The sequence below is a fragment of the Hylobates moloch genome, unplaced genomic scaffold (genome assembly GCF_009828535.3).
Source record: "Hylobates moloch isolate HMO894 unplaced genomic scaffold, HMol_V3 SCAFFOLD_2, whole genome shotgun sequence".
NCBI classification, from domain to species: Eukaryota; Metazoa; Chordata; class Mammalia; order Primates; family Hylobatidae; genus Hylobates; species Hylobates moloch.
In genome coordinates, this window is record NW_026652277.1 from 153080005 (window position 1) to 153106183 (window position 26179).

General features: G+C 38.9%; 1 protein-coding gene across 11 annotated transcripts in view; it reads right to left on the minus strand.

Moving 5' to 3' along the window:
* Positions 1-26179, minus strand: part of AHI1 (Abelson helper integration site 1) — a 220199-nt gene that overhangs the window by 29000 nt on the left and 165020 nt on the right. For 10 of the 11 annotated variants that reach the window (XR_009212506.1, XM_032159628.2, XM_032159584.2 and 7 more), the window contains 2 exons: positions 10898-11060; positions 5944-6041 (listed from right to left, as the gene is read on the minus strand). Coding sequence is in view for 10 of the 11 variants with exons in the window: in XM_032159628.2 (XP_032015519.1) it covers positions 5944-6041; positions 10898-11060 (261 nt within the window). In the remaining variant the exon portion in view is untranslated. Of the gene's footprint in view, positions 1-129; positions 3424-5943; positions 6042-10897; positions 11061-26179 lie in introns of those variants that run through there. The other variant, XM_058435579.1, reaches the window with a different exon arrangement.

A 26179-nucleotide genomic window follows, 5' to 3' on the forward strand; every position in this document is an offset into this window, starting at 1 on the left:
GTACTTCAGCTTGGCAATAGAGCAAGACTGTCTCAAAAAAAAAAAAACAACAACAACAACAACAAAAAACCAACCAACCAACCAAACAAAGAAAACAAAAACAAACAAACCAAAAAACCAGGGACGTAAAAAACCAATGTGATACAGAACCTGGCTAACTGTGCAGGTACCAACTGTATGTGTGTGTTGCTAACTAGGTGGTGGAGGAAAATGGGCACTGGCCTGAGAATATGGAGGCCATGCTCCTAATTAGCAGCATCATTTTAAACGAACTTCTTATAGCTTCCCGGATCTCAATTTCCTGTAGAATGAAGGAGTTGATTAGAATCACTAAGGATGATCTCTAAGGTCCTTTCCATGTCACTAGTTCTGTAATTCTATGAACTTAGATGCCCCAAAATTTTAGTCACTTTATCAGAGACTACTTTTCATGTTCTTTCTTAAAAAAAATGTGATAATAAAAATAAGACTTGCACATGAAATTAAATATCTGATAGACTCTGTGGGAGGTTTATAAGGTAAGGTCTTGATAAAATCAAACCATATATATTTTAATAAAGGAGCTAAATTTAAGAAATGCAACTAGCCAGGTGCTAAGAAGCTCAGTTACACATTTCTCAAAAGTTGGCTGTTAGTTCCATGACTCAGAGTGCACCCAAAGCATTTTAATTACTTGAGGCAACATTATATTTCTTAGGGGCTTCTTTTTACATAAACATAGATCATTTGTTATACCTTCTCTCATTGGGAAGTAAAATACTGTCTTACACACATAGCACATTCCTAAGGGAAAAAAATATATGCAGGATTCTATTCTAACACATGGATTCAGATAGAGAAGATCAAATCATGTTCTTCAACAAAAGAAATCCACACATCTTAAGCTTTAAAGCCTAATTTGAGTTCCATATCCGCCATGAGAACATTCCCACTCCCTTGCCCAAATGGAGTTTTATCCTCTGCAACTCCTTTACATGACTGTAAATTCCTTAAATCTATTAGAATTAAGGTTTGGGCATCAGTGGGATTAGCCTGAAGTAGACCTCAAGGGTGACTCACGATGGTATCTGAAGAACTGGTCTGCTGCAATATGAATATGAAGGTATGTTTGAAGCATGGAGATCAGTTTGGGAGGGGCAAAAGTCATAGGGAATTTAAAAAATCAACTACAGTCTAAACTAAGACTATGATGCACTGAGTCCACCTAAGTAGAAGAGTGGCACAGGCAGTGAGAACTGGGAAGTTTTGGAAACAAGTAGGAGGTCCCTATCCATAAGAACACAGGCACATCAGGAAGAGGAAGGGGCAATACCAACTTCACAGGTAAGACACTGACAGAGTTCTTTTTATTTCCTCTGGCAGAGTCAGTGTTAACTCAAGGGTAATAGAAACATACTAAGTGGGGGGGTGGTCAGGTCACCTCAGTTTCAAAGGTTAGCATTGTTGCAGAGTCAGGGACATGAGAAAATCACAAAAAGTCAAGGCTGTATCTTTCATATCATCACGCAGTTTTTAATATGGACTAAAAGTATTGTTAGCTGTCACAGCAACCGTTTATACCAATGTTATAAATGCTTCCACTGCATTAAAGGTTTTTATGTTGTAAATTTAAACCTCAGGTTTGTGTTATGTTTGTGTAACCCCCAAATTCATGTGTTAAAATCCTAAGGTGCTTTTATAATGAGAGACACAAAAAAGCTTGCTTCCTCTCTCTGCTCTCTGCCCAGTGAGGATAAGTGAGGCTGCAAACCAGGGAGGAGACTTTCACCAGACCCTGGATCTGCCAGCACACTGATCATGAACTTCCCAGCTTCCAGAAGTGTAAGAAAAAAATTTTGTTAAGCCACCCAGTCTACATTTGTTACAGCAGACACAACTAAAACAAGCATTTTCCTAAATTCTTAAATCTGCTGCTGAATTACAAACAATGGGTAATATTACACATGTAATATTTGCCCATAATCAAATTCCTGCCAATCCTCAACTGTATCCCTCAACAGTCCTTACATTGTTGTAGGCAACCATCACCATATATCCTTGCTTATTTGAAACTGATGTTTTACCAAGAAACCATTTTTCTTTCAGTTCCTTACAGCACAGGCTACTCATTCTCACATACCCATTCTCACATAGTTCATGGTTCTCTCATGAACCATGAGAGCTGGGAGTTAACAATGGCCTCCTCTTAGTTCCCTACTGCTGATTTTAGGGTATTGCAATGCCAAAGCACTTTTCCTTGAGTGCTCTGACACCTGGCTATTACATCTCCTGCTTATCTTTGCATCTGTGATCTGCAGACCTTGTGGTCACTCTAACACAATGGCTGTCAATATTGGCTGCACATTAGAACTACCTGGAAAGCTTTTGAAATCTGCCCTTGCCTAGGTCCTATTTTACCAACTAAATGTATCTGAAGGGGTGGAGATTGTTATCCATATCTAGTTTTTTAACTGGTTTGGTGATTTCAATGTGAAGCCAAAGTTGAGACCTTTGTTCTAACCTAAGAATTAAGGATGTCAGCTCTTTGTTCATCAGTTTCCTCTTCATCCTAACTCTTGCTATCGTCTTGGAATCTTAATGTTCAAGAGTACAACCTGTCCAACACTCTGGGTCCTAGTTCCTTGACCAGTTCAACTCTAATAACATGTTCCTCAATTTCACTTCAGCTTTTATACATACTTTATGAATTTATCATAACCTAAGCTGCTTGACATCTGAGATACTAAATAAGCAAAAGAGTTTATGGCCTTGAACACTATAGTTCCAGCTTGCTGACTCCTTTTCCATGTGACACTATGCGTCTACCTGGTCCCCGGTAGCTTGCTGTAACCTTGTAGAGGAGAATGTGCTTTCTAACTCTGCCAATCTTCTGATTCTATGTCCTTTCCAACTGGATAATCCTCTATGGTGCATCACTCTGGTAATTCTTACCAATGGCTATCAAGTCTCTTAACCTCTTGTGTTCCTTTCACATTCACAACTCCAATTATATATTAAACCAAATCTGCCTTCTCTACTGCTATACCCTAGATGCTGAGAAGAGACTACTGAAGAAAAAAAATCCAACTGTACAGATTTATGCCACCTCCATTCTTATGGTATGCAAAACAGCAGCTCCCAGAACTACTAAGAAATTTTTTTATATATCCTAAATGAGCCCCTATTTTCCTTACTCAGATGGTTATTATTCTTCTTGTGCTCCTATCTCACTCCTTTGCCACTCGCATTAGAAATGAACCTTCCTTTTTGTTTTGGAGAACATAGAAATATCTTTAATTTCTAGACTTCAACCTTTTATTAACTTATCTGCATCCCTATCCACACTTACCTGTTTAGAGGGGCACTGCTCTAAGCTCCATACTGTTGACATTTTTGGCCAGAGAATTCTTTGTTGAGGGGAGCTGTCCTCTGCATTCTAGGAAACTGAGAAACATCCATGACCTCTACCCACCAGTATTATCCCCCACCTTGTAGTTGAGAAAACAAAAAACATCTCCAAACATTGCCAAATGACTCCTGGAAGGCACAATCACTCTCAGTTGAGAACCCTCTGCTTGGAGCAAGACTAATCTGTCAATCTGTCTTTCCAATAAAGTACTTCCTGCTTCCTCCAAGATTCACTGTGTCCTTGGTGTCCTTTCTTTGTCTATCTTCAACCTGAACCTGTCTATTGGCTTTGTCTCCTTAATATATAATTTTACGTCTGTCCATTATTTAAAAAATCATTCATGGACACCAGACCTCTCTTTAGCCACTGAGGAATATTTTTTTATTCTTCAAAGTGAAGCTTTGAGAATGGCTTCCATGAGAGTTCACATGCTGAGGCCTCATTCTACCTTTACTCTGCTCTTCAATCCTTGCCACTCTATTGATACTGGTATAAAGCTACCAGGGTCCTCTTGATGACCAAATGCTTCGACAACCTAACTGCTTGGCTGTTTCCAACTATACTCTTCTTGAACCTCTCTACCTCTTCTGGCTTCCAGGGCACTTTTTTTCTTTTTATTATTTTTTCTTTTTTTCCTTTTCCTTTATTCTTTCTTAATCTTCTCTTCCTTTGACTGTCCCTTAATACTAGTGTTTAATTAGGTTCTGTCCTTGGCCTTCTGCTCTTATAGCTCTATGACATACTTTCTGGGCTCTGCCTTCATTACAAGCTTCCACTTACTGATATAATAGAACTAACACACTAATTCTCATTTGATTTTGAAGCTCTACATTCTCTCAAATTACAATCCTGCATTTCTGGCTCCCAGTGAATATTTCTATCTGGGAGCACTACAGATACTACTAAATTGAGATATCTAAAACCGAGCTTATCATATCTTACTCTGCAAGGAATGGTGATTGCTTTTCCCTGTCTTCCCAAATCTTTCTTATTTATTTCATTACTTCTATGGCACCACTATTTATTCAGTTGTATAAGTCAAGACCCTTAGCAAAATCCTAGATTCCAGTTCACTAATAAAATCCAATTAATCATAAAATCCTGTCAATTACAGCTTATGTCCCCTGCCCTCCATCCCCACTAGTTCAGGTTTTTGTATTTTATTTCCATAGATTCCTAATTTCCTTGTGCTAAGTCCTTAGCTACCTCAAATTCAGCAACTATTCTGCTGCACTAGAATGACCTTTCTAACATGCAAATCTGTTCATGTCATTCCCTGAATTACGTCCTTCAGGGGATCCCCTTCGTCAGGAGTATAAAATTTAAGTGTTTTAGCAGAGTATGCTATGCTGTTCTGTGGCCTGGTTCCTGCATTTCTCCTGTTCTTCTATTAGAACTTATGCCCAGACATAATCATACCATCCCATAACTTACTCATGTTATTCCCTCTGCTGGAAAGTTTTTTCTAACTTCATTGACCTAACACATATTTTTGCATCCTAGATGCCTCAGGTCAAGTATTTCCTCCTTGGGAACTCTTCATGGACTACCCCAGGGTATATTTAAGAGGGTTTCTTTGTATGTGTTCCCAATATACTGTGTACATATCTGCATTATAGTTTCTACCAGAGTCTACTGGACTTGCTTGCTTGCAGGTGTACGCACCAGCCTGTAAGCAACTTAAGGGCAAGTGCCTTGCCTACTCCTGAAACTCCTGTTTCAGTGGGGATTAATACAGTGCACGGATGAAGGCATTCAATAAATACATGCTGAATGACTGAACGATATACGTCAGGTTCAACTGTCAAAAAACTTTATTTTGACACTGTAATGATATGTACATGAAATGTATTTGTAAAAAAAACCTATGTTAGTTCATGGAATCAAGAAGTAGTGAGGTTATTCAGTCTAAGGGAAGAGCTAATGTAATATAATAAAACAAGTTTAGTAAGCAATATACATGATAGTACAGTGCTTATTAAACCTTTCTACCAAAGTACTGCTAACATCAGAAGAATACTGATTAATATCCCTGAAGGGTCTGATGACACACACTAAAATACATGACATTTCTCTGGCTGCTCTGGCTGATAATACATCCACATTCATTTTAATGTAAAAACATTTTAAATTATCTGCAAGTAAAAGGAATGCTCCAAAAAGATAGAACATCTTAATTTTGTGAACTCCAGTGATCTCCAGCATAAATGTTTACCTCCCAGGTGGGGCTGATGACACCGTCAATATCACAGTTAAAGAAATAAGTGCAGAGTAGAAATAGCACACCTAAAGCCACAAGTTCTACTTTGGGTCCTTGTCCCATCACTTAGGCTGTGACTTGGAGTCTACTTTAACCTCTCTGGGCCTCCTCAGTTTCCTTATCTGGAAAATGGCTATAACATGTGCCTTATATATTTCATAATGATGTTTGTACCAAGACATAAAAAATAATGTGAACAATGAAGGATAATAAGCATAAAAAATAAAGTAATATTTTATCCAGAGAGAGTGAAAATCAAAGTACATATGCAATACATATTCTTAAAAACATTTACCTTTTGAGGAGCTGGAGATTTTTCTATTTTAGTTTTTTCCTCAGGGCTTAAAGGAGGGGATCGCTCCTTTATCTCAGGAGGCAGTTCTTGATACAGTGCTGAAATTGGAAAAAGGAATTCATGTAATCAAACTGAGGAGCATTGCTCCATGGGGGAAAAACAATGATGGTAGGGGCAAATATGAAATTAAAGAAATTGATATTCAATTCCTTGGTGTACCAATAAGATACCTAAAACTTACTTGTTATGGCAATTTGCAATTTTACTCATTAGTTATCAAAAGAACTATGATTGGAAAATTTTAATCATCTGGATTTCAGAAATGCAGAAGGTGTCATTTTCACTTATTATGTGGTCAGACAGATGCTTATTTTATTTTATCTCAATACACATTTACCAGGAACCTGCTAAATGCCAGGATATCTGCTAGGAACTGCTGAAGAACATATGGAGATCATCAAAAGATAGTCTTCATTAGCAAGGAGCTTACAATCTGGTCAGAGAAAGACATGTTTACAAGTAACCATAAAATAAATGTGACATTATTTGAAAGTGAAATAATTACAAACTCTGATGTGGGGATGGAAAATGCTTAATGGAAGAAGTGGTAGGTGTATCAGACTCTGAAGACTAGGTAGGATTTTACCAGTCAGAGGTATGCAGAAAAAATAATTTGGGGGCAGGGCGCGGTGGCTCATGCCAGTACTTTGGGAGGCCGAGGTGGGCGGATCCCTTGAGGCCAAGAGTTTGAGACCAGCCTGGCCAACATGGTGAAACCCCATCCCTACCCAAAAATATAATAATTAGCTGGGCATGGTGGCGTGCACCTGTAGTTCCAGCTTTGGGAGGCTGAGGCATTGGAATTGTCTGAACCTGAGAGGTGGAGGTTGCAGTGAGCCAAGACAGCACCACTGCACTCCAGCCTGGGAGACAGGGCGAGCCTCTGTCTCAAAAAAAAAAAAGAAAGGATAATTTGGGAAGATGATATGAAATCAATAGCATGGAGTTAGGACTATATATGATATTGAATCTATATACAGTGTTGAATTTAAGATTCTTATAATCCAGTATTCTATATCATCTATTGAATCTATACAGGGTATTGAATCTAAAGAGCTATGTGCAAATTTTAAAGGGTTAAAACAAAAATATATTTTGGTTAAGAACATCTCTGAATTGAAAGAAATTGCTGAAATATACTTGATCAAAATTGTACAACTAAGATTATGAGATATACTAATTGTCTTTGTATGTGGAGTGATTTTATTATTGGGTTTATCTCGTATTTTAAGGGTGTTAGATGTGATGGGGGGAAGCTGATCATGTTGTTCTTTTCAGTGCCTTAAGATACAAAGAGAGTAAGTTCTTTATAACAGTGGGAGTACGAACTTCTTTTATTGTGTTGTTCTCTTAGAGGACAGGCTCTCTTAGAGTATCTGCATGTATACTTCCTTAGATTCTGCTCTTATACTCCCTTAGATAATTTACTTTGCATAGTTGGCTTCAGATAAAGATCAAGGACAATTCTTCCTACTATTTTTAGACTAGAATATGCTACTGACAGTCATTTTTTTCTCTAATGTTAAAACTGGGCAATTGAGTTTTTTGTTAAATTCAGGTAAAAAAAGGATAAAAGGGAAAGGGAAATAACCCCTAATGAAGTGTGAGAGTTCAATCATTACAGTTTCAGATTTTCTAAGTTTTTTTTTTTGTTGTTGTTCTGGTCTATACAAGGCTTTTTAAAGAAGCAGTGACTGATGCTAAAAGAAAACATAAATTATTCTGGGTTACAATAAGGAATTATGGCAGTTGAAGGATGGTCATTATTGAGACAAAGAATTAATTTCTGTATGTAGCCATCAACTCATCACTGCAATATGCTTCAGAGGTCTGGCTTTGATCATCATGGAAGAAGAACAAATTTCATTAGCTTTTTAAAAAAATTTATTTTTTGTGGAGATGGAGTCTTGTTATATTGCCCAGGCTGGTCTCAATCTCTTGGCATCAAGTGATCCTCCCTCTTCAGCCTCCTGAAGTGTTGGGATTACAGGCATGAGCTGCTGCATCTGGCCTCATTAGCTTTTAATTCACTGTAGCTCAAATATCTATATCCTCTCAAGATCTGCAAGCCTAAGAGGTTATTTTTGTAAACTAGATTCTCAAATTAAAGCACTTAATCCACCCCGCCTAGAGATACACAAGTGAGAAAATTTAAAAAATATTTCCATTTGTATACGAAAAGAGTAATGGATTGTAATATTTCGTTAAAATGAGGCATACTCCAGAGTGACTACCATTGTGCCAGCAGATCTTGATTTAAAAAGTTTGATTTAAACAGAAGCTACCCCTGTTTAACCTCAGCTGTTAACCCTGTGGGAGACCCAACGATGAGAAGAAGGAACTTGGCTATTTTAGATGATCTGGAAGTTAGAAGTGCTGAGCTTATAGAACTTATATGCTGTCTTATACCTACATGGGAATTAACTTGCCCTAAAATTTCTTCCTTTCATACGGCCTTCTGTTTTTTCCATTACACAATCTCTTCTAAACACAAAAATATACCTCTAACAGAGTTTAAGAGTCATATGTCAAAATTAGCTGGGCATGGTAGCATGCGCCTGTAGTTCCAGCTACTCAGGAGGCTGAGATGGGAGGACTGATTGAGCCTGGGAGGTCAAGGCTGCAGTGAGCCATGACTGCATCACTGCACTCTAGCCTGGGTGACAAAGTGAGACCCTGTCTCAGAAAAAAAAAAAAAAGAAAAAAAAAAGAGTTATATGTCATTTACTACTTACAAGAAGGTAACTAAAACAGCTACACAGAAGAAATGAAGAATTTTATGAGAGTGAGAAGTAGTACAATTTTTGAGACACATAGCACTTTTTAGGGGAGGAGTCTGCTGACTGTGGCAGATAAGCTGAAGAAGGGAGCTGCAATGGGACTTAGGGCACTTGAGAGACTGGGGAGGGGAGCAATGGGAAGGATCTGGCTGAAGACAAGGTCGTGGGAAGGTGCCAAAGACAGATAATTTTATCTAGGCTTAGCCCAGCATCCGGTAATCACGAAGGAAATTCTTCTTCGATTCCTTCATCTCTTTGGCTGTCAAAATTGAAAACTTAAGTTAGAATCAATAATATTTTGGTTTAGTCGTAGTTTTGGGTTAAACAGTTTCATGGACTAGCCTGAAAACAAATTATTATTTATAATAATTATTTCTTTGCAGAAACAAAAGACTTAAATATTCAAAACACAGATTGTTCTCAATTTCAAGGCCGCCTATACTACAATTTTTTTTTTTTTTTTGAGACAGAGTTTTGTTCTGTTGCTAGGCTGGAGTGCAGTGGCACGATCCTGGCTCACTGTAACCTCCGCCTCCTGGGTTCAAGCGATTCTCCCGCCTCAGCCTCCCAAGTAGCTGGGATTATAGATGCCCACCACCACGCCTGGCTAATTTTTTGTATTGTTAGTAGAGACAAGGTTTTGCCATGTTGGCCAGGCTGGTCTCGAACTCCTGACCTCAAGTGATCTGCCTGCCTCGGCCTCCCAAAGTGCTGGGATTACAGGCGTGAGCCACAGTGCCTGGCCTGCCTATACTACATTTTGAATCAGAACCAGAATTTTTGTGCTTACAGAAGAAAAGCTTACAGATGATATCATTTAATTCCTTCATTTTACAGCAGGTAACTGGGGCATATGAGTGTAAGATGTTGAGCTGAGGTTAGAAGTCAGTTTTCCTGACCCCTGAGTGTTGTGCTTTTCCTAGCATGCTATCAGGTTAATTGTGGATAGGATGTATTCTTCTGAAGAAGCACTGCTATACTTCTCCCCTTTAATGATAGTTTTAAAGTTATTATTATTTTTGTTTTCAGGCTCTTTGCGTTAGTTCTGTTTTCAACTCTCAAGGCCTAGTGGTGAATCTACAGCTTTCGGAAACTCATATTTAGATTTTCTTCTCTAGCTCTTTTTTTTGCATTTTTAAGCTATCATTTATTGAACAAAAACCATTATTAAAACACAAAGTAGAAATTAAAATACAAGAAAGGTTCATACAGTCTTGTCACATCACATGGTAAGTTCCAGGCTTTGTCAACACGTGCACATAACTTTTAAATAATTGTCATTTATCAACTTTGTGCTTACATATTTTCAGCTCTAGCTCATTTTTTTCCCCCATAAATGAGGGCTAAATTTACTTGAGAATGAAACAACTTATTGTAGTTTTTTTTTTTTTTTTTTTTTTTTGAGACGGAGTCTCGCTCTGTCGCCCAGGCTGGAGTGCAGTGGCGCAATCTCGGCTCACTGCAAGCTCCGCCTCCCGGGTTCACGCCATTCTCCTGCCTCAGCCTCTCCGAGTAGCTGGGACTACAGGCGCCCGCCACCACGCCCGGCTAATTTTTTTGTATTTTTAGTAGAGATGGGGTTTCACCGTGGTCTCGATCTCCTGACCTCGTGATCTGCCCGCCTCGGCCTCCCAAAGTGCTGGGATTACAAGCGTGAGCCACCGCGCCCGGCCAACTTATTGTAGTTTTGTTTTCACAGGTAACCAGCCAGGACTGAGGTATACAAAGTAAAAGAATGCAGTTGGGGAACTAGAAGCTCTTAAGATGCCAGTCAGCTGAGGAGTCACTGTGGCAAGAGAAGAACTGACAGAACTGTGCATGAGGCAGGTGGCAGGGTCAAATGAGTTGAATAAGAAAGCTGGTAGCTAGAGGGGCAGGGTCCCTGAGGATAAGAAGTCCATGAAACAAACATTCCAATCTCAGAATGTAGCAGCTTTCTAACGTATTAGTGCCTCCTCTTTTTATTTTTTTACATCACGAGAATGAAAAGCAATACCCGTTGGTAAACATATGCAAAGGTTACAAAGACAGTAAATTAAAGACTAGAAAATGATAAAATCTTGGACTATCAGTTATACCATACTAGTAAACCAGGAAGGGAGCATAAAACTTACTTTCACTAGCCACATGATTAGCTGGAAAATAACCTTCCTGTCCCTCTCCTATGCTGCCATACCACCAGTCTTCATTATCTTTGAAAAACACTCGGATAATGTCTCCGCGATGGATGGTTAGTTCATCTGATCGATTCGCTGTGTAGTCATAAAGAGCCACTACCTAAAAGAGAGATAAGACCACCACAGCTTTATCACAACTGTACCACAGAGAAAACCCCCAACATTCACTTCCTCTTGCAGAAGAGCAGCTGAAACCAAAGCAGTACTTTGGTAAGTGTGAGGCTGTCTCAAGGTTTGCTAATGGGATGAGGGGTGGTGGGAACACAGCAGGAGAAGCAAGATAAAAGACTGCGGGATTGAGAAATGGTTACGAGCATTCAATACACTAAGATTAGCTTCAAAATAGCAGATGTTAATTTTTTAAAGTAAATTACTTGTGAAGCAAAGCAATTCTTTTTTAGAATTGTTTTATACTACCTTTATGTCTCATTCTCTGTGCTAAGCAGATGCATCTGAAAAAAATTCTTCAGAAGGTTTACAGTTTTACAAAAAGGAAAAACTCCGTGGAACAATCTGATTGCATTGCTTGGTTTACTGTTAATGTCTTTTTTTGAGATAAATTTCTCTACACACGTACATATATATGTTTTATATCGACAACTTAAGCCTTCTATCTTTAAAAAGTATCCTTATAAGTTATTTTTACTTGATACGAATTTAAGAGGAAAAGCCTTTTCATGAGAATCCTCTTCTTTGTGTTACAGTAATCATTATATTTGATTTCCTTTTCTTTTGAAAACCCAAGTCAAAATGATATGGCAGTGGCTGCACAGGCATTTAAAAATCCTTGGCAGGGCATGGTGGCTCATGCCTGTAATCTCAGCACTTTGGGAGGCTGAGGCAGGAGGATTGCTTGAAGCCAAGAGTTCGAGATCAACCTGAGCAACAAAGCCAGACCTCCATCCCTATACAAAAAATAAAAAAAATCAGTTGGCTGTGGTAGTGTGTGTCTGCAGTCCTAGCACTCAGGAGGCTGGGGTGGGAGGATCACTTGAGCCCCGGGGTTTGGAGGCTGCAGTGAGCTATGACTGCACCACTACACTTCAGCTTGCGTGATACAGAAAGACCTTGTCTCAAAAAAAAAAGGAAAAGAAGAAAAAAATCCCTTATAGTAGTTAAAGGCAGAAAGAACTCAATTCATTTTAGATTTAGATCTGATACACTGTATAAAGTAGGACATAATAACATCTATATTAAATAATACATTTATGCTGTTTTCCCCTCTACTTAAACAGTATCTGAAAATGTATAGGTTATACAACTACATATGTAATGGAAAATTACATATATAGTTATATATATATATTTATAGCATGTCTCAGTGTGCACAGCACGTGAGAGTCCAGGGAAGAGAAACCTAAGAGTCCCACGTGGTGGGAACCCGGCATTAGACGTGAGAGCTGAGATAGAAGGCTAGGAGAAGCTGAGGCTCATGGAGTAAGCAGGGCTCGGATCATGCATGTTGAAAAAGTTCAGACTTAATAATATGGCCAATGGAAAGGCACAGAAGGGTTTGAACCAGAGGATTCCATTACAGTTCACATAACTGTTTCTGATACCTTTTAATCCATTTAACAATATTTATTAACACATCAGGCAATTCTAACGAATGAGTTTGGACTTAACTGCTGTCACCATATAACGGCAGTAATGATAATTTAATTCAACTGGCTCAAATGCAATGCCTATTGTACAGCTTAGCATAGTATCTAATTTACAACATGCGATACAGGGTGTTATTTAAGATTTACAACTTTTTTTTTTTTTTTTTTTTTTTGAGATGGAGTCTGGCTCTGTCACCCAGGCTGGAGTGCACTGGTGCGATCTCGGCTCACTGCAACCTCCGCCACCTGGGTTCAAGCGATTCTCCTGCCTCAGCCTCCTGAGTAGTTGGGATTACAGGCGCCCACCACCATGCCTGGCTAATTTTTGTATTTTTAGTAGAGATGGGGTTTCGCCATGTTGGTCAGGCTGGTTTTGAACTCCTGACCTCAGGTGATCCGCTTGCCGTGGCCTCCCAAAGTGTTGGGATTACAGGCATGAGCCACTGCGTCCGGCCACAAGTTATAACTTTAGTATACTGATGTTAAGTCACTTACATACAAGCGGAACTTTTAACTTTTCTCTTTGTTCTCCAGATTTCTCTTTCATTCTCTTACCTGGTACTATCATAGGAGAGGAAAGCTAATCAAAATGTGCTGAGTGCGCACCATGTTCTCGATACCATGCTAGTTGTTTAGGTGTCATTCTGCTTAATCCTTATGACAACTTGGTCAGGCCATGTATCCTTATTTCCATTTTACAAAAGAGGAATTTGATGTCCAGAGAAATTTAGGAACTTCTCTAAAGTCAAGTAAACTAGTAAGTGATAGAACCAAGACTTAAACCCAGTCTCAACCTCTTTCCTTCCTTCCCTTCTTTCTTTCTTTTCCCCTAGTTCCAGGAAACTCTGTGATGGTTTGTTCCTGTTGTTCCTTATCCTGGCTGTGGTACAAAACACAACTTTAATGAGTCTCATGCAAAGATGAGGTTAATGTATGCTTATTTGTTTGGAGCCCTAGGTGGCTGCTGGGAAGGAGAGCAGGCGAATTCAGCTTAGGCAACAGAATCACTTACGAAATCCTACATCAGGCTGTGTCACTGTGTGAACCTTGGAAAGTCTGAAGCTTATCAAGTGAAGTCTGAAAAATTTTCTTGAATTTTACACACAGGGAAGTCTTGATAAAAGAATCCCTTCAGAGGCACAGGGGTCCAAAAAGCCTATGAGAGCCCACATTACACCTTTTCTATTACTGTACCTACTGATTACTCTCTTCTTACAGAACCAAATACACACATCAATTTTGCATGGCCCACTAGTACCTGTAAACATGTTCTGCACTCTGTGACTGTTATGGACTGAATTGTGTCACTCAAAATTCATAGGTTGAAGCCCTATCCCCCAGTGTGAATGTATTTGGAAACATGGCCTTTATGGAGGTAATTCATGTTAAATGAAATCATAGGGGTGGGGCCTGGATTAACAGGACTGGCATTTTTATAAGAGGAAGATACAGTGAGAAAGTGGCCATCTGCAAGCCAACCAGAGAGGCAGTAGGAGAAACCGACTGTGCTAGCACCTTGATCTTGGTCTTCTAGCCTCCAGAATTGTGAGAAAATAAATTTCTTCTTCTTTTTTTAAAAAATTATTTCAATAGCTCTAGGGGTACAAGTGGTTTCTGGTTACATGGATGAATTGTACAGTGGTGAAGTCTGGGCTTTCAGTGTACCTGTCATGTAAATAGTATACACTGTACCCCACAGGTAATTTTTTTTTTTTTTTTTTTTTTGAGATAGAGTCTTCGTCTCTCGCCCAGGCTGGAGTACAGTGGCGCCATCTCATCTCACTGCAAACTCTGCCTCCCGGGTTCAAGCTATTCTCCTGCCTTGGCCTCCCGAGTAGCTGGGATTACGGGTGCCCGCCACCATGCTCAGCCAATTTTTGTATTTGTAGTAGAGATGGGGTTTCACCATGTTGGCCAGGCTGGTCTCAAACTCCTGACCTCAGGTGATCCGCCTGCCTTGGCCTCCCAAAGTGCTGGGATTACAGACGTGAACCACTGCACCTGGCCCCCGACAGGTAATTTTTCATTCTTCATCCCTCTCCCACCCTCCTTCCACTCTTCTGACTCTCCAATGTCCATTATACCTCTCTGTATGCCTTTGTGTAGCTTAGCTCCTACTTTTAAGTGAGAACACGTAGTATGTGGTTTTTTGTTCCTGAATTACTTCACTTAGGATAATGGTCCCAGTCCCATACAAGTTGCTGCAAAATACATTATTTCATACTTTTTAAAATGGATGAGTAGCAGTCGACATACATATACATATCACACTGAGAAAATAAATTTCTGCAAAACCACCCAGTCTGTGGTATTTTGTTAGGGCAGCCCTAGCAGGCTAGTACATTTGTAAACCTGATGGTGTCAGATGAACCACTTACTACTACCCCAGCCTAAAACTACAAATGTGTAATGCCTCACTTGTATCCATTTCAGGTCCTCAGCAACTTACAGAACCGTGTTCCACACTATTAAGCTGTCATCTCCAGATGTAGAAATGTCTTTGTCATAAAACTCTACAACCAGCATCCTTGGGAGGGTGATGACTGGTGAGGCTACGTTCTTTAAAGCAAAGAAATTGGAGCATGACATCATAATACCATTGCTGACATTCAAGTACAGGCGGACCTCATTTTATTGTATTTCACAGCGTGGTGTTATAATATGTATTATGTTTCTGTTTGCAAGTCCTGGTTCATAACTCCTATATCCCTTGTTACAGTTTTTTGGTTTAATGGTGGGTATGTTAGGCTTTAGGGGCAGGCCTCAGAAAACAGAATGTCTCTGATCTCCTTCTGCTCTCCTTTTACCTGCCCCAAGGTAGGGCTCTAATCACCACCCCCTACCTTTCTGACTGTAGGTCTTATGAACAATCAGAGGGTCCTTCCCCGCTCTACCATGGAGGAAGGAATGCTGATGTCACGGAGCTTCCACAAAAACCTAAGAGGACTGGGTTAACAGAGCTTCCAGATAGCTGAACAAATGGAGGTTCCAGGACAGTCGCGTCCCAGGGAGGTCATGGAAGCCTCCCCTCCTTGCCTCATAGGTCGCTCTATGTATCTCTTCATCTGTTTTCTTTGTAACATGCCTTGTAATAAACTAGTACATATAAGTAAGTGTTTCTCTGAGTTCCATGAGTTACTCCAGCAAATTAAGTGAACTGGAAGAGGAGGTTGTAGGAACCCCAACTTGAAGCCGGTTGGTCAAGAGTTCTGGAAGCTTGTACTTGTGAATGGTGCCGGGGGGGGGGGGGCGGGGGTGCAATCTTGGGGACTGAGCCCTCAACCTGTGGGATCTGACACTGTCTTCAAGTAGAGGGTACTAGAATTGAATTGGAGTACATCTAGCTGGCCATGGAAGCCTTCTATGTTAATTGTGGTGTGAGAGCACAGTGAAAACGTGGTGGGAAAGTTTTTCCCAAACATGCAGATACTGCAATTTTTTTGCCAACTGAAGGTTTGTGGCACTCCTGCATTGAGCAAGTCTATCAAGGCCATTTTTTTCCAACAGCATGTGCTTACTTGTGTCTGTGTATCATATTCTGATAATTCTTACAATAGTTCAAATTTTTCCATTATTGTTATATCTGTTATGGTGATCTACGATGGGTGACCTTTGATGTTACCAATGTAATTGTTTTGGGGTGCCATAAACCATAGCCATAGAAGACAATAACTTAATTGATAAATGTTGTGCATGTTTTGATTGCTTCACCAACCAACCTCCACCCTCTTACCCCCTACCACCAGGTCTCTCTCCCCTTCTCCTTGGGCTTCCTATTCCCTGAGATATAATGGTATTGAAATTAGGCCAATTAATAACTCTATAATGGCCCCTAAGTGTTCAAACCAAAAGAGCTGCAAGTCCTTCATTTTAAATAAAAAACTAGAAATGATTAAGTTTAGTGAGGAAGGGATGTAGAAAGCTGATAGAAGCAAAAAACTGGCCTTTTGTGCCAAACAGTAAAGTTATGAATACAAAGGAAAAGTTCTTGAAGGAAATTAAAAGTGCTATTCCAGTGAACACATGAATGATAAGAAAGCAAAACAGCCTTATTGCTGATATGGAAGTTTTAGTGGTCTGGATAGAAGATCAAACAAGCCACAACATTCTCTTAAGCCAAAGTCCAATTCAGAGCAAAGTCTTAACTCTCTTCAATTCTATGAAGGCTGAGAAAGGTGAGGAGGCTGCAGAAGAAAAGTTGGAAGCTAGCAGAGGTTGCTTCATGAAGTGTGAAGAAAGAAGCCATCTCCATAACATAAAAGTGCAAGGTGAAGCTGCAAGTGCTGAGGTACAAGCTGCAGCAAGTTATCCAGATCTAGGTAAGATCACTAATGAAGGTGGCTATACTAAAGAATAGATTTTCTCCATGGAGATTTAAACAGACTTATATTGGAAGAAGATGCCATCTAGGACTTTCATAGCTAGAGAGGAGAAGTCAATGACTGGTTTAAAAGCTTCAAAGAACAGGCTGACTCTCCTGTTAGGAACTAATATAGCTGGTGACTTCAAGTTGAAGCCAGTGTTCATTTGCCATTTCAAAAATCCCAGAGCCCTTAAGAATTATGTTAAATCTACTCTGTCTCTCCTCTATAAATAGAAGAACAAATCTAGATGATAGCCCATCCATCTACAGCACAGTTTACTGAATATTTTAAGCCCTACTGCTTTGTGACCTTCTGCTCAGAAAAAAAAGATTCCTTTCAAAATATTACTTCTCACTGGTCTACCAAAGAGCTCTGATGGAGATGCACAAGGAGATAAATGTTGTTTTCATGCCAGCTACCACAACATCCATTCTGTAGCCCATGGATCAAGGAGTAGTTTTGACTTTCAAGTTTTGTTATTTAAGAAATATATTTCTTAAGTCCATAGCTGACATAGACAGTGATTCCTCTGATGAATATGAGCAAGTAAGTTGAAAACCTTCTGGAAAGGATGCACTATTCTAGATGACATTAAGAAGATTTGTGATTCACAGGAGGACATCCGATTGTCAACATTAACAAGAGTGTGGAAGGTTTATTCTGACCCTCATGGATGACTCTGAGGGTTTTAAGACTTCAGTGGAGGAAGTAACTGGAGATTTGGTGGAAACAGAAGTGGAGCCTGAACACGTGATTGAATTGCTGCAATCTCATGATAAAACGAATGGATAAAGAGTTGTTTCTTATGGATGAACAAAGAAAGTGGTTTCTTCAGATGGAATCTAATCCTGGTGAAGATGCTGTGACTCTTGCTGAAATAACAGAGGATGTAGAATATCACATAAATTTAGTTGATAAAGCAGCAGCAGGGTTTGAGAGTACTGAATCCAATTCTCAACGTTTTACTTCGGGTAAAATGCTATCAGACAGCACTGCATGCTACAGAGAAATCTTTTGTGAAAGGAAGAGTCAATCGATGTGGCAAATTTCATTTTTGTCTCATTTTAAGAAATTGCCACAGTCACCACAACCTTCAGCAACCACCAGTCTGATCAGTCAGCTGCCATCAACACTGAGGCAAGACCTGCCTCCAGTAAAAAGATGACTTGCTGAAGGCTGAGACGATCATTGGTATTTTTTAGCAATCAAGTAGTTTTTTCATTAACATATGTACACTGATCATTTAGACATGGTGGTGCTACTACATACTTAATAGACTACAGTAAACATAGTTTTAAACATAGTTTTCTATGTACTGAGAAACCCCCGAATTTGTGTGACTTGTTTCACTGTGATATTCACCTTATTGCAGTGGTCTGGAACCAAATCGGCAATATCTTCAAGGTGTAACTGTACAGAATTGCTATGCAACGAGGAATCAGGGTGGTTTCACATGCTATCATCTGTCCACATGACAGCAGCCAAATCTAACCATTCAGTTAGGATTATTCCCTTAACATACTGAAGGACAAAAACAACGTGGCTCATGGGAATCTGCTTGTATTTCAGCGTTTTTATCCAATGTGCTGTGAACTTCTCATATGAAGATCACTTACTGTCTTCTGATCATCATATTGTATGTAGTAAACTTCTTTGCTTGTTTTAATTTGGCAGTGGGTTCTGAGTAAATCATAACTTCCCTATGTCCAATTAGATATTATTATTTCAATATTTTATAATAAATTAAAGTTCTATAAGGAGGTTAGGTGGCACAGTCCTATCCAGAGGTTTGTTCTGAAGTAACAGTCTATTTTCTCCTTGTTCAGTCAGGCATCACTATAGAAATATCTTTCTTGACCATTCTTTTGATGAATGTCTTTTATAACACACCATTTTTTGCACCCTGTGGTTTGGCATGTAGGAGAGTATCTTCAGCAATATGACTCAAATCTTGAGCTGACAGAGTAATTAAGAAATCTTTCTGTGACAGAAGTTTAAAGACACGAGCTAATATGTCCATCTTGGTAATGACAGGACTAGAAAATGAGATGTTTCACAAAATCCACGTGGTCAAATTTTGACCACTGTTCACATATTTGAAACAGAGTTCTTCTTTTTCTCAAAGCTTGAGGGGTTGCTTGGGCATAATCATGGTCTCAGTGTCACTGGACTGGCAAGTTTTGCTTTTTGACACACTATTTTCAGTCTTTTCCAGCACTGCTGGAAAGCAGTGCTTTCCAAACACCATTTCTTGATTTAGGCAGAGTCTGCCAGGCTATTCTAAGACATTAGGGGAATTCCTTTCTGTATTTTCTTTCAAGGGATTAAATATTATTATAGTGGTCTCTGAAGAATTCTCACTGATGCCTGGTCAATGAAACCAGTGTACTGAGGGAACACCAACCAGCAGAGTTCAGCAGCATAGCTGTTCCTTACAGTTTTATCCACAATGCAATCCGATAACTGATGTTCGTAATACCTCCAAGTCATTCGACAAGCTAAGCACTGAATAAATTCACATGCTTGAGCACTTTTTCCTTCAGCACTACTTCAACTGGGCCCATAATCATTTGGGAACTTCTCTGTGCCAGTCTAATAAGGCAATGTGGCATCTGGATCCCACCACCTTCTTTATGCTTTCTCCTTGACTAACCTGATTTCAGACTTTGGGCTTCCAGAACTGTGAGTGAATAAATGTCTTAGGTTTTAAGCCACCAAGTTTGTGGTAGTTTGCTCCAACAGCCCTAGAAAACTAATAGACATGATTTTTACTTTGGTGAGTGCTGGATTTTATTCTATTTCTTTAAAGAGTGTTGGATCTTGTTCTGGCATGCAATTACTTGATACCAGTTTTCAGGTTTAGGTTTTTTTTTTTTTTGAGACAGAGTCTCACTCTGTCACCCAGACTGGAGTGCAGTGGTGCAATCTTGGCTCAGTGCAACCTCTGTCTCCCGGGTTCAAGTGATTTTCCTGTCTCAGCCTCCTGAGTAGCTGGGATTACAGGCGTGCGCCATTACGCCCAGCTAATTTTTGTATTTTTAGTAGAGATGGGGTTTCACCATGTTGGTTAGGCTGGTCTCGATCTCCTGACCTCATGATCTTCCTGCCTCGGCCTCCAAAGTGTTGGGATTACAGGCGTAAGCCACCGCTCCTGGCCCAGGTTTAGGTTTTGATAGAGCATATTCAGAGAAGACTTTACTCTAGGGCTAAATTAACCCTACTGCCAAGGTGTGACCTTCCTGATGATTCTACCTGATGCCCCAGGTATATTGCATATTGAATAAAAATTACAAGCCATTGGACTAAGCTCCTGAACTAGGCCCCAACAGACCAGACTAACAATCAAAATGAAGTCACTCGTGCCGAAGTTCTATGTCATCAAACCAAAACTAACTTGTTAATTCACCTTCTAAGAAATTGGGAGAGAAAGAGAGCCAATTTCCCAAACAGGCCAGTTTAAATTTCCAACCAGTATGGTAATGAAGCGCCCTCTGTTTTAATCCTGACAACAAAAAGTAGCCTGAAGTTAACCAGTTATTTTTCTATTATTCTGTTTTCCTTTTTCTGATATACAAAGAAAGTAACTTTAAAAAACCAATCTGCTCTTTATTCTTTGTTTCTCCCCCCATTCCTTCTGTCTATAAAACCAACTTCTTTTGCTCAGCTCATTGGAACATATATTCTATTTTATGGAATGAAATGCTGCCCCATTCTGGCAAATAAGCCAATTAAGATCTTTAAATTTATTATAATTTTGTCTTCTGACAGAAGGTTTATCATTCTGGCTATCAGAAATGTGAATTTTTGCCATCCTGTTGTTGTGTTTTCTACTCTCTGATGGTCCTTTTCTTACGAAGTTTTGCTCCACACATGTGCAGATCAGCACTCAGCCAAAGACTTCAGGGTACTCCTTAGGATTACTGGTACAATTATTACCGTTTAATATAGAGCCAAATATAAAGTAACATTTTAGTAATTACTTAAAAAGTGAAATAAAATAGGCTTTAAGAAAGTCCCATTTCTCAATAATGTCAAAGATAAAAAATATTTGTAGAAAATCAAATTTAACAATAAATCCTGAATTGTATAGAAGCACATTATTAAATATTCAAATGATTCCTTTACTAATAGTGACACTAGGACTATATTTTATTTCATAAGAGGAATAAAGAAACATATAGCCCTATTTCTAGCATCATGTAGTAGAAACATACAGTCCCTTACCATTATATCCAGGGACAACCCTAAAGATATTTATAAAAAAGAAATCAAGGTCCTATTATTTTTAACTGATCTTATCTGGATAATAATAGATTAAGAAAACAGAGATAAAGAAAGTAAATAATTGCACACAGTTTATTGCCTCTGTATCAGATAAATGATCTATTCCTATCTTGCTGTACAATGCAATGACATGTGAAACTTAAACACTTCAAACAAGCATTTGAAAGTATTTAATTCCAAATATCTTCTGATAAAATAATGACTAAAGGTATTGGAAAGAATGCCAAACTATAAATCATGAGAAGTAGTTTCCAGTCCTGTGTAGGCCTCCAAGGTTTAAGTACTCAGATCATATATCTGTAAAATAAGAGGTCTAGACAAGATGATATGTGGTATACCTTCCAGCTTTAAAATTTTACCAAACTAAGTACTCAAATAATTATATCAAAAGAACAGCATTCATACATTTTAAGGTAAATTGAAAATATTAATTTATTGGACAAAATCATAGCTTTATTGTTTGTGATCATACATTAACTGGAAAAGCTTTTGTCTGATTGCTGCAATAGTATACAGGAAAAGCCTCTTAGTAATATTAGACAACAATAACGATAAAGCATTTCCTCTGAATTCACCATTTGGAAATACTTTTCTTATTCTTTGACAAATAGGGATGACTTTCCAAGTTAGACTGAACTTGACCTTTGGGCTTCAAAAATAAAGCCACTTTACATGTGAAAGCTCATTTTTATATGATGGTGCTATCATCTGAATGTTTGTGCCCCTCAAATTCATATGTTGAAACTTAATCATCAATGTGATGATGGGGCCTTTGGGAGGTGATTAGGTCGTGAAGGCAGGAATGGAATTAAAGCCCTTACAAAAGAAACCCCAGAGAGCTTCCCTGCCCTTTCCACTTGTGAGGACACAGCACGACGATGTCATCTATGAACAAATGAGCCCTCATCAGACATCAAATCTGCCAGTCCCTTGAGCTTGGACTTCCCAGTCTCCAGAAATGTGAGAAATAAACTTCAGTCATTTATAAGTCACTCAGTCTATGGTATTTTGTTATGGCAGCCCAAACAGACTAAGACAATTGGTATGAATTAAACCTTTTCTTACTGCGAATCGCAACTCACATACTTTATTATAAGAAATAATCGGTGTTACATTGAAAAAGTTTCTAAAATACATCATTTTATCGGCTATTCCCTAAAAATAAATCAAGAGAATTCTGCAGACCTTTATACATTGGACTACAGATTTGTTAAGAGAAGAAAAAATCACAGTGTATTTTCATTTTCTTTCTTGGGAGGGATAATCTGCTCGCTATAAAAAGAAAATTATGAATCACTGATTAGGGTTATCGAAATGTACTCCCCAGACCTGCAGCAGCAACATCACCTGGAAACTTGTTAGAAATGTAAATTCTTGGGCCCTATTCCAAATCAAGTGCATCATAAATTCCGGGGATGGCCCAGTAATCTGTGTTTTAGCAAGTCTTTCAGCAATTCTGATGTACCTAACGTTTAGTTAATACTTTATTTTACTGGTCTACTTTATAAAACATATATACTTATTTCTGCACATATCAAGTAGTAACTGAATGGGTAAGAAAGATAATTTAAAATATAAAGTCAAATCTCAGAATGTTATTGGCCAAACTTAAGAAATTAACCTACTCTTGCTTTCTGAGTTATTAGCTTTACTTATCTTGCTTAGTTTCCCACCCGTCACACTGAAATGCTCACTAGCTCCAGATTCGGTCAATTTAACATCTATTTTGTCATTTTTTTTCAACAAGCTTATGCTCAAACTGCAACTAGGAGTATAGTATATAATTTTTAGGTTTCCTTAAAATCTCTTAGAGATTAGCCAAATTTTAAAATAGAAAAATATGCGAACTTTAAAAATTGAATCTGTTCATCCAACAACAATCATCAGTTACCTATTATCAAATACTTACAGGCTAAGGAGAGAATAATGAATAAAAGAAATAAAAAAAAAAACACTCTCAGAGAGCTTCCATTTTTTGGGATGTTACATCGTATTTGGTTTGGTATTCCTTTTCAAAAAAAAGGGTACCTCTAACATTTGTACAAGTTGCTCTTCTGTTTTTCTACTTTTATGTTGCTAATAAATAGTACCAAGGTGCATGCAGATATATAATATTAAAATAATAATTTGTGCATGAATTATTTCAGAAAAGTATAATGAATTTCTTTAAATTCTCTTAATGAACTGTAAGCTGTAAGTAAATGTAAAATTACTAGTAATAGACACAGACAGTATTTTTAAATGAGAATAAATCCAAGTATTTGTAAATAACATCCTACTCATGATTTAGATACAGTTTCAGTAGTTATAAAACATTTTAGAAATATATAAACAGGACCGGACGTGGTGGCTCACGCCTGTAATCCCAACCTAGGTGGGTGGATCACCTGAGGTCAGGAGTTCGAGACCAGCCTGGTCAACATGGTGAAACCCCGTCTCTACTAAAAATAGAAAAATTAGCTGGGCGTGGTGGAGCACGCCTGTAGTCCCAGCTACTCGGGAGGCTGAGGCAGGAGAATTGCTTGAACCCAGGAGGCAGAGGTTGTAGCGAGCCAAGATCGCACCACTGCACTGCACCCTGGGTGACTAGAGCAAAACTCTGTCTAAAAATAAATAAATAAATAAATAAATAAATGAATAAACATCCATATTTATAAATACAGACATACACTACATAATGACATTTCAGTCAGTGACGTACTGCATATATGACAGTGGTCCCATATGATAATGGCGCTGAAAAATTCCTATTGCCTACTTACATTATAGCTGTCATAATGTCACAGCACAATTAATTTTTAAATAAATTTAGTGTAGCCTGGGCTGGGGGCGGTGGCTCACACTTGTAAATCCCAGCACTCTGGGAGGCTGAGGTGGGCGGATCGCTTGAGTCCAGGAGTTCGAGACAAGCCTAGACAACATGGTGAAACCCTGTCTCTAGTAAAAATACAAAAATTAACCAGGCATTGGTGATGCGTGCCTGTAGTCCCAGCTACTTGGGAGGCTGAGGCAGGAGGATAGCTTGAGCCCTGGAAGTCGAGGCTGCAGTGAGCTGAGATCATGCCACTGCACTCCAGCCTGGATGACAAAGTGAGACCCTGCCTTTATAATAATCTCCTGTATCTTATGAGGTATTCTGTTTTTTAAACATCTCATTTAGGTGCTTTAATTTTATTGAACCAAGGTTTTAGAACTCATTAGCTCTAAAACAATCATACAGACCTCAGTTGGATTTTCTCTCAGCATTGATGTTCACTTACTGTTACTATTAATCATCTGATACATTATAGACATGCCTGTGTATTTGTCTAGATATATTTAGGAATATAGGTATCTACCATTTACTTAATGCTTGCTATGTGTCAGGAAGGTGTTAACCATTTTATACTATACATATATGTGTGTGCACATATACACACATGCATACACATATATTCATAACTACCCCATTTAGTGTTTATCATGCCTTCGTTTCCTTAACTATAAACTAAAAGAATTGTTATTTTTAAGTTACACAGTTTAGCAGAATAGAGATGTGAGCAAGTCTGCTTTTCTCCCATGTCTATGCTCTTCTTAATCACTAGACTTACATTATAAGCCCTCATGGAACCATGGGAACACAAACCTGCTTGGTTCACTGCTTGTCACTTTCCTTAAAATTATGCCAAAAAAAGGGTCTTAAAGACTTGGCATTTCTTTATTAATAATGAAGACACCTGAAGAAGATCAACAAAGTACTTTTCTTCATACTCATTTCTCACTCACAATTTGTTGAGGCCACCAAACAAGCAAGCTACACAGGAAATTGAAATTAGACTAAGGTGGCAGCATACATGTACCACATATACATATATGTATACATTAACATACATACATATGTATACATTAACATTTCTGTCCATTTGATTACTGAAGTTGGTATTTAGGGGTGCAGGAAATTACTAAAATGACTAGAAGAAAGTTACTGTGGAAAGGCTGTGAAGAAGCCAAGTGCAGTGGCTCATGCCTGTAATCCCAGCACTTTGGGAGGTCAAGGAAAGAGGATCACCTGAGCCCAGGAGTTCGAGACCAACCTGGGCAACAGAGTGAGACCCCTATCTCTACAAAAAAATAAAAAAAATCAGCTGGGTGTGGTGGTGTGCATCTGCAGTCCCAGCTACTCAGGAGGCTGAGGTAGGAGGACTGCTTGAACCCGGGAGGTCAAGGCTGCAGTGAGCCATGATGATGTTGCTACTGCACTCCAGCCTGGGTCACAGAGTGAGATTCTGTCTCAAAAAAAAAAAAAAAAAAGGCTGTGAAGAAATCTTGAGTACTAAAATTAAATGAGAAAGAGGATAGCCAGACATCAGTAATTAACTGCTTATTTTACTAAAATACCAAGGCTTATCTAATTCCAATGTCAATCCAAATATTCTAGGAGAAGCTTGTGTACATGCATATGAGCATTTGGTTTATGGGGAAGAAGATAAGGATATAATAAGAGAAAGGATAATGAAGAAGCATAGTAGAAAACATCCCCGGCTGGGTGCGGTGGCTCACACCTGTAATCCCAGCACTTTGGGAGGCCGAGGTGGGTGGATCACCTGAGGTCAGGAGTTCGAGACCAGCCTGGCCAATGTGGTGAAGCCCCGTCTCTACTAATAATACAAAAAAAATTAGCCGGGCATGGTGGCGCACACCTGTAATCCCAGCTACTCAGGAAGCTGAGGCAGGAGAATCACTTGAACCTGGGAGGTGGAGGTTGCAGTGAGCTGAGATCGCACCACTGCACTCCAGCCGGGGTGACAAGGGTGAAACTCCAACTCAAAAAAAAAAAGAAAAAATATCTCTACGTTAGCACGTTAGCATATAATTCTAATTGTGATACATAAGGAAATATAGACAGTTGATTAGGGGACTCTAAAACTTATCAAAAAGCATTTTGAATGGCTAAATAGAAAGTAGCAAATAAAATCTTCAGAAACAAA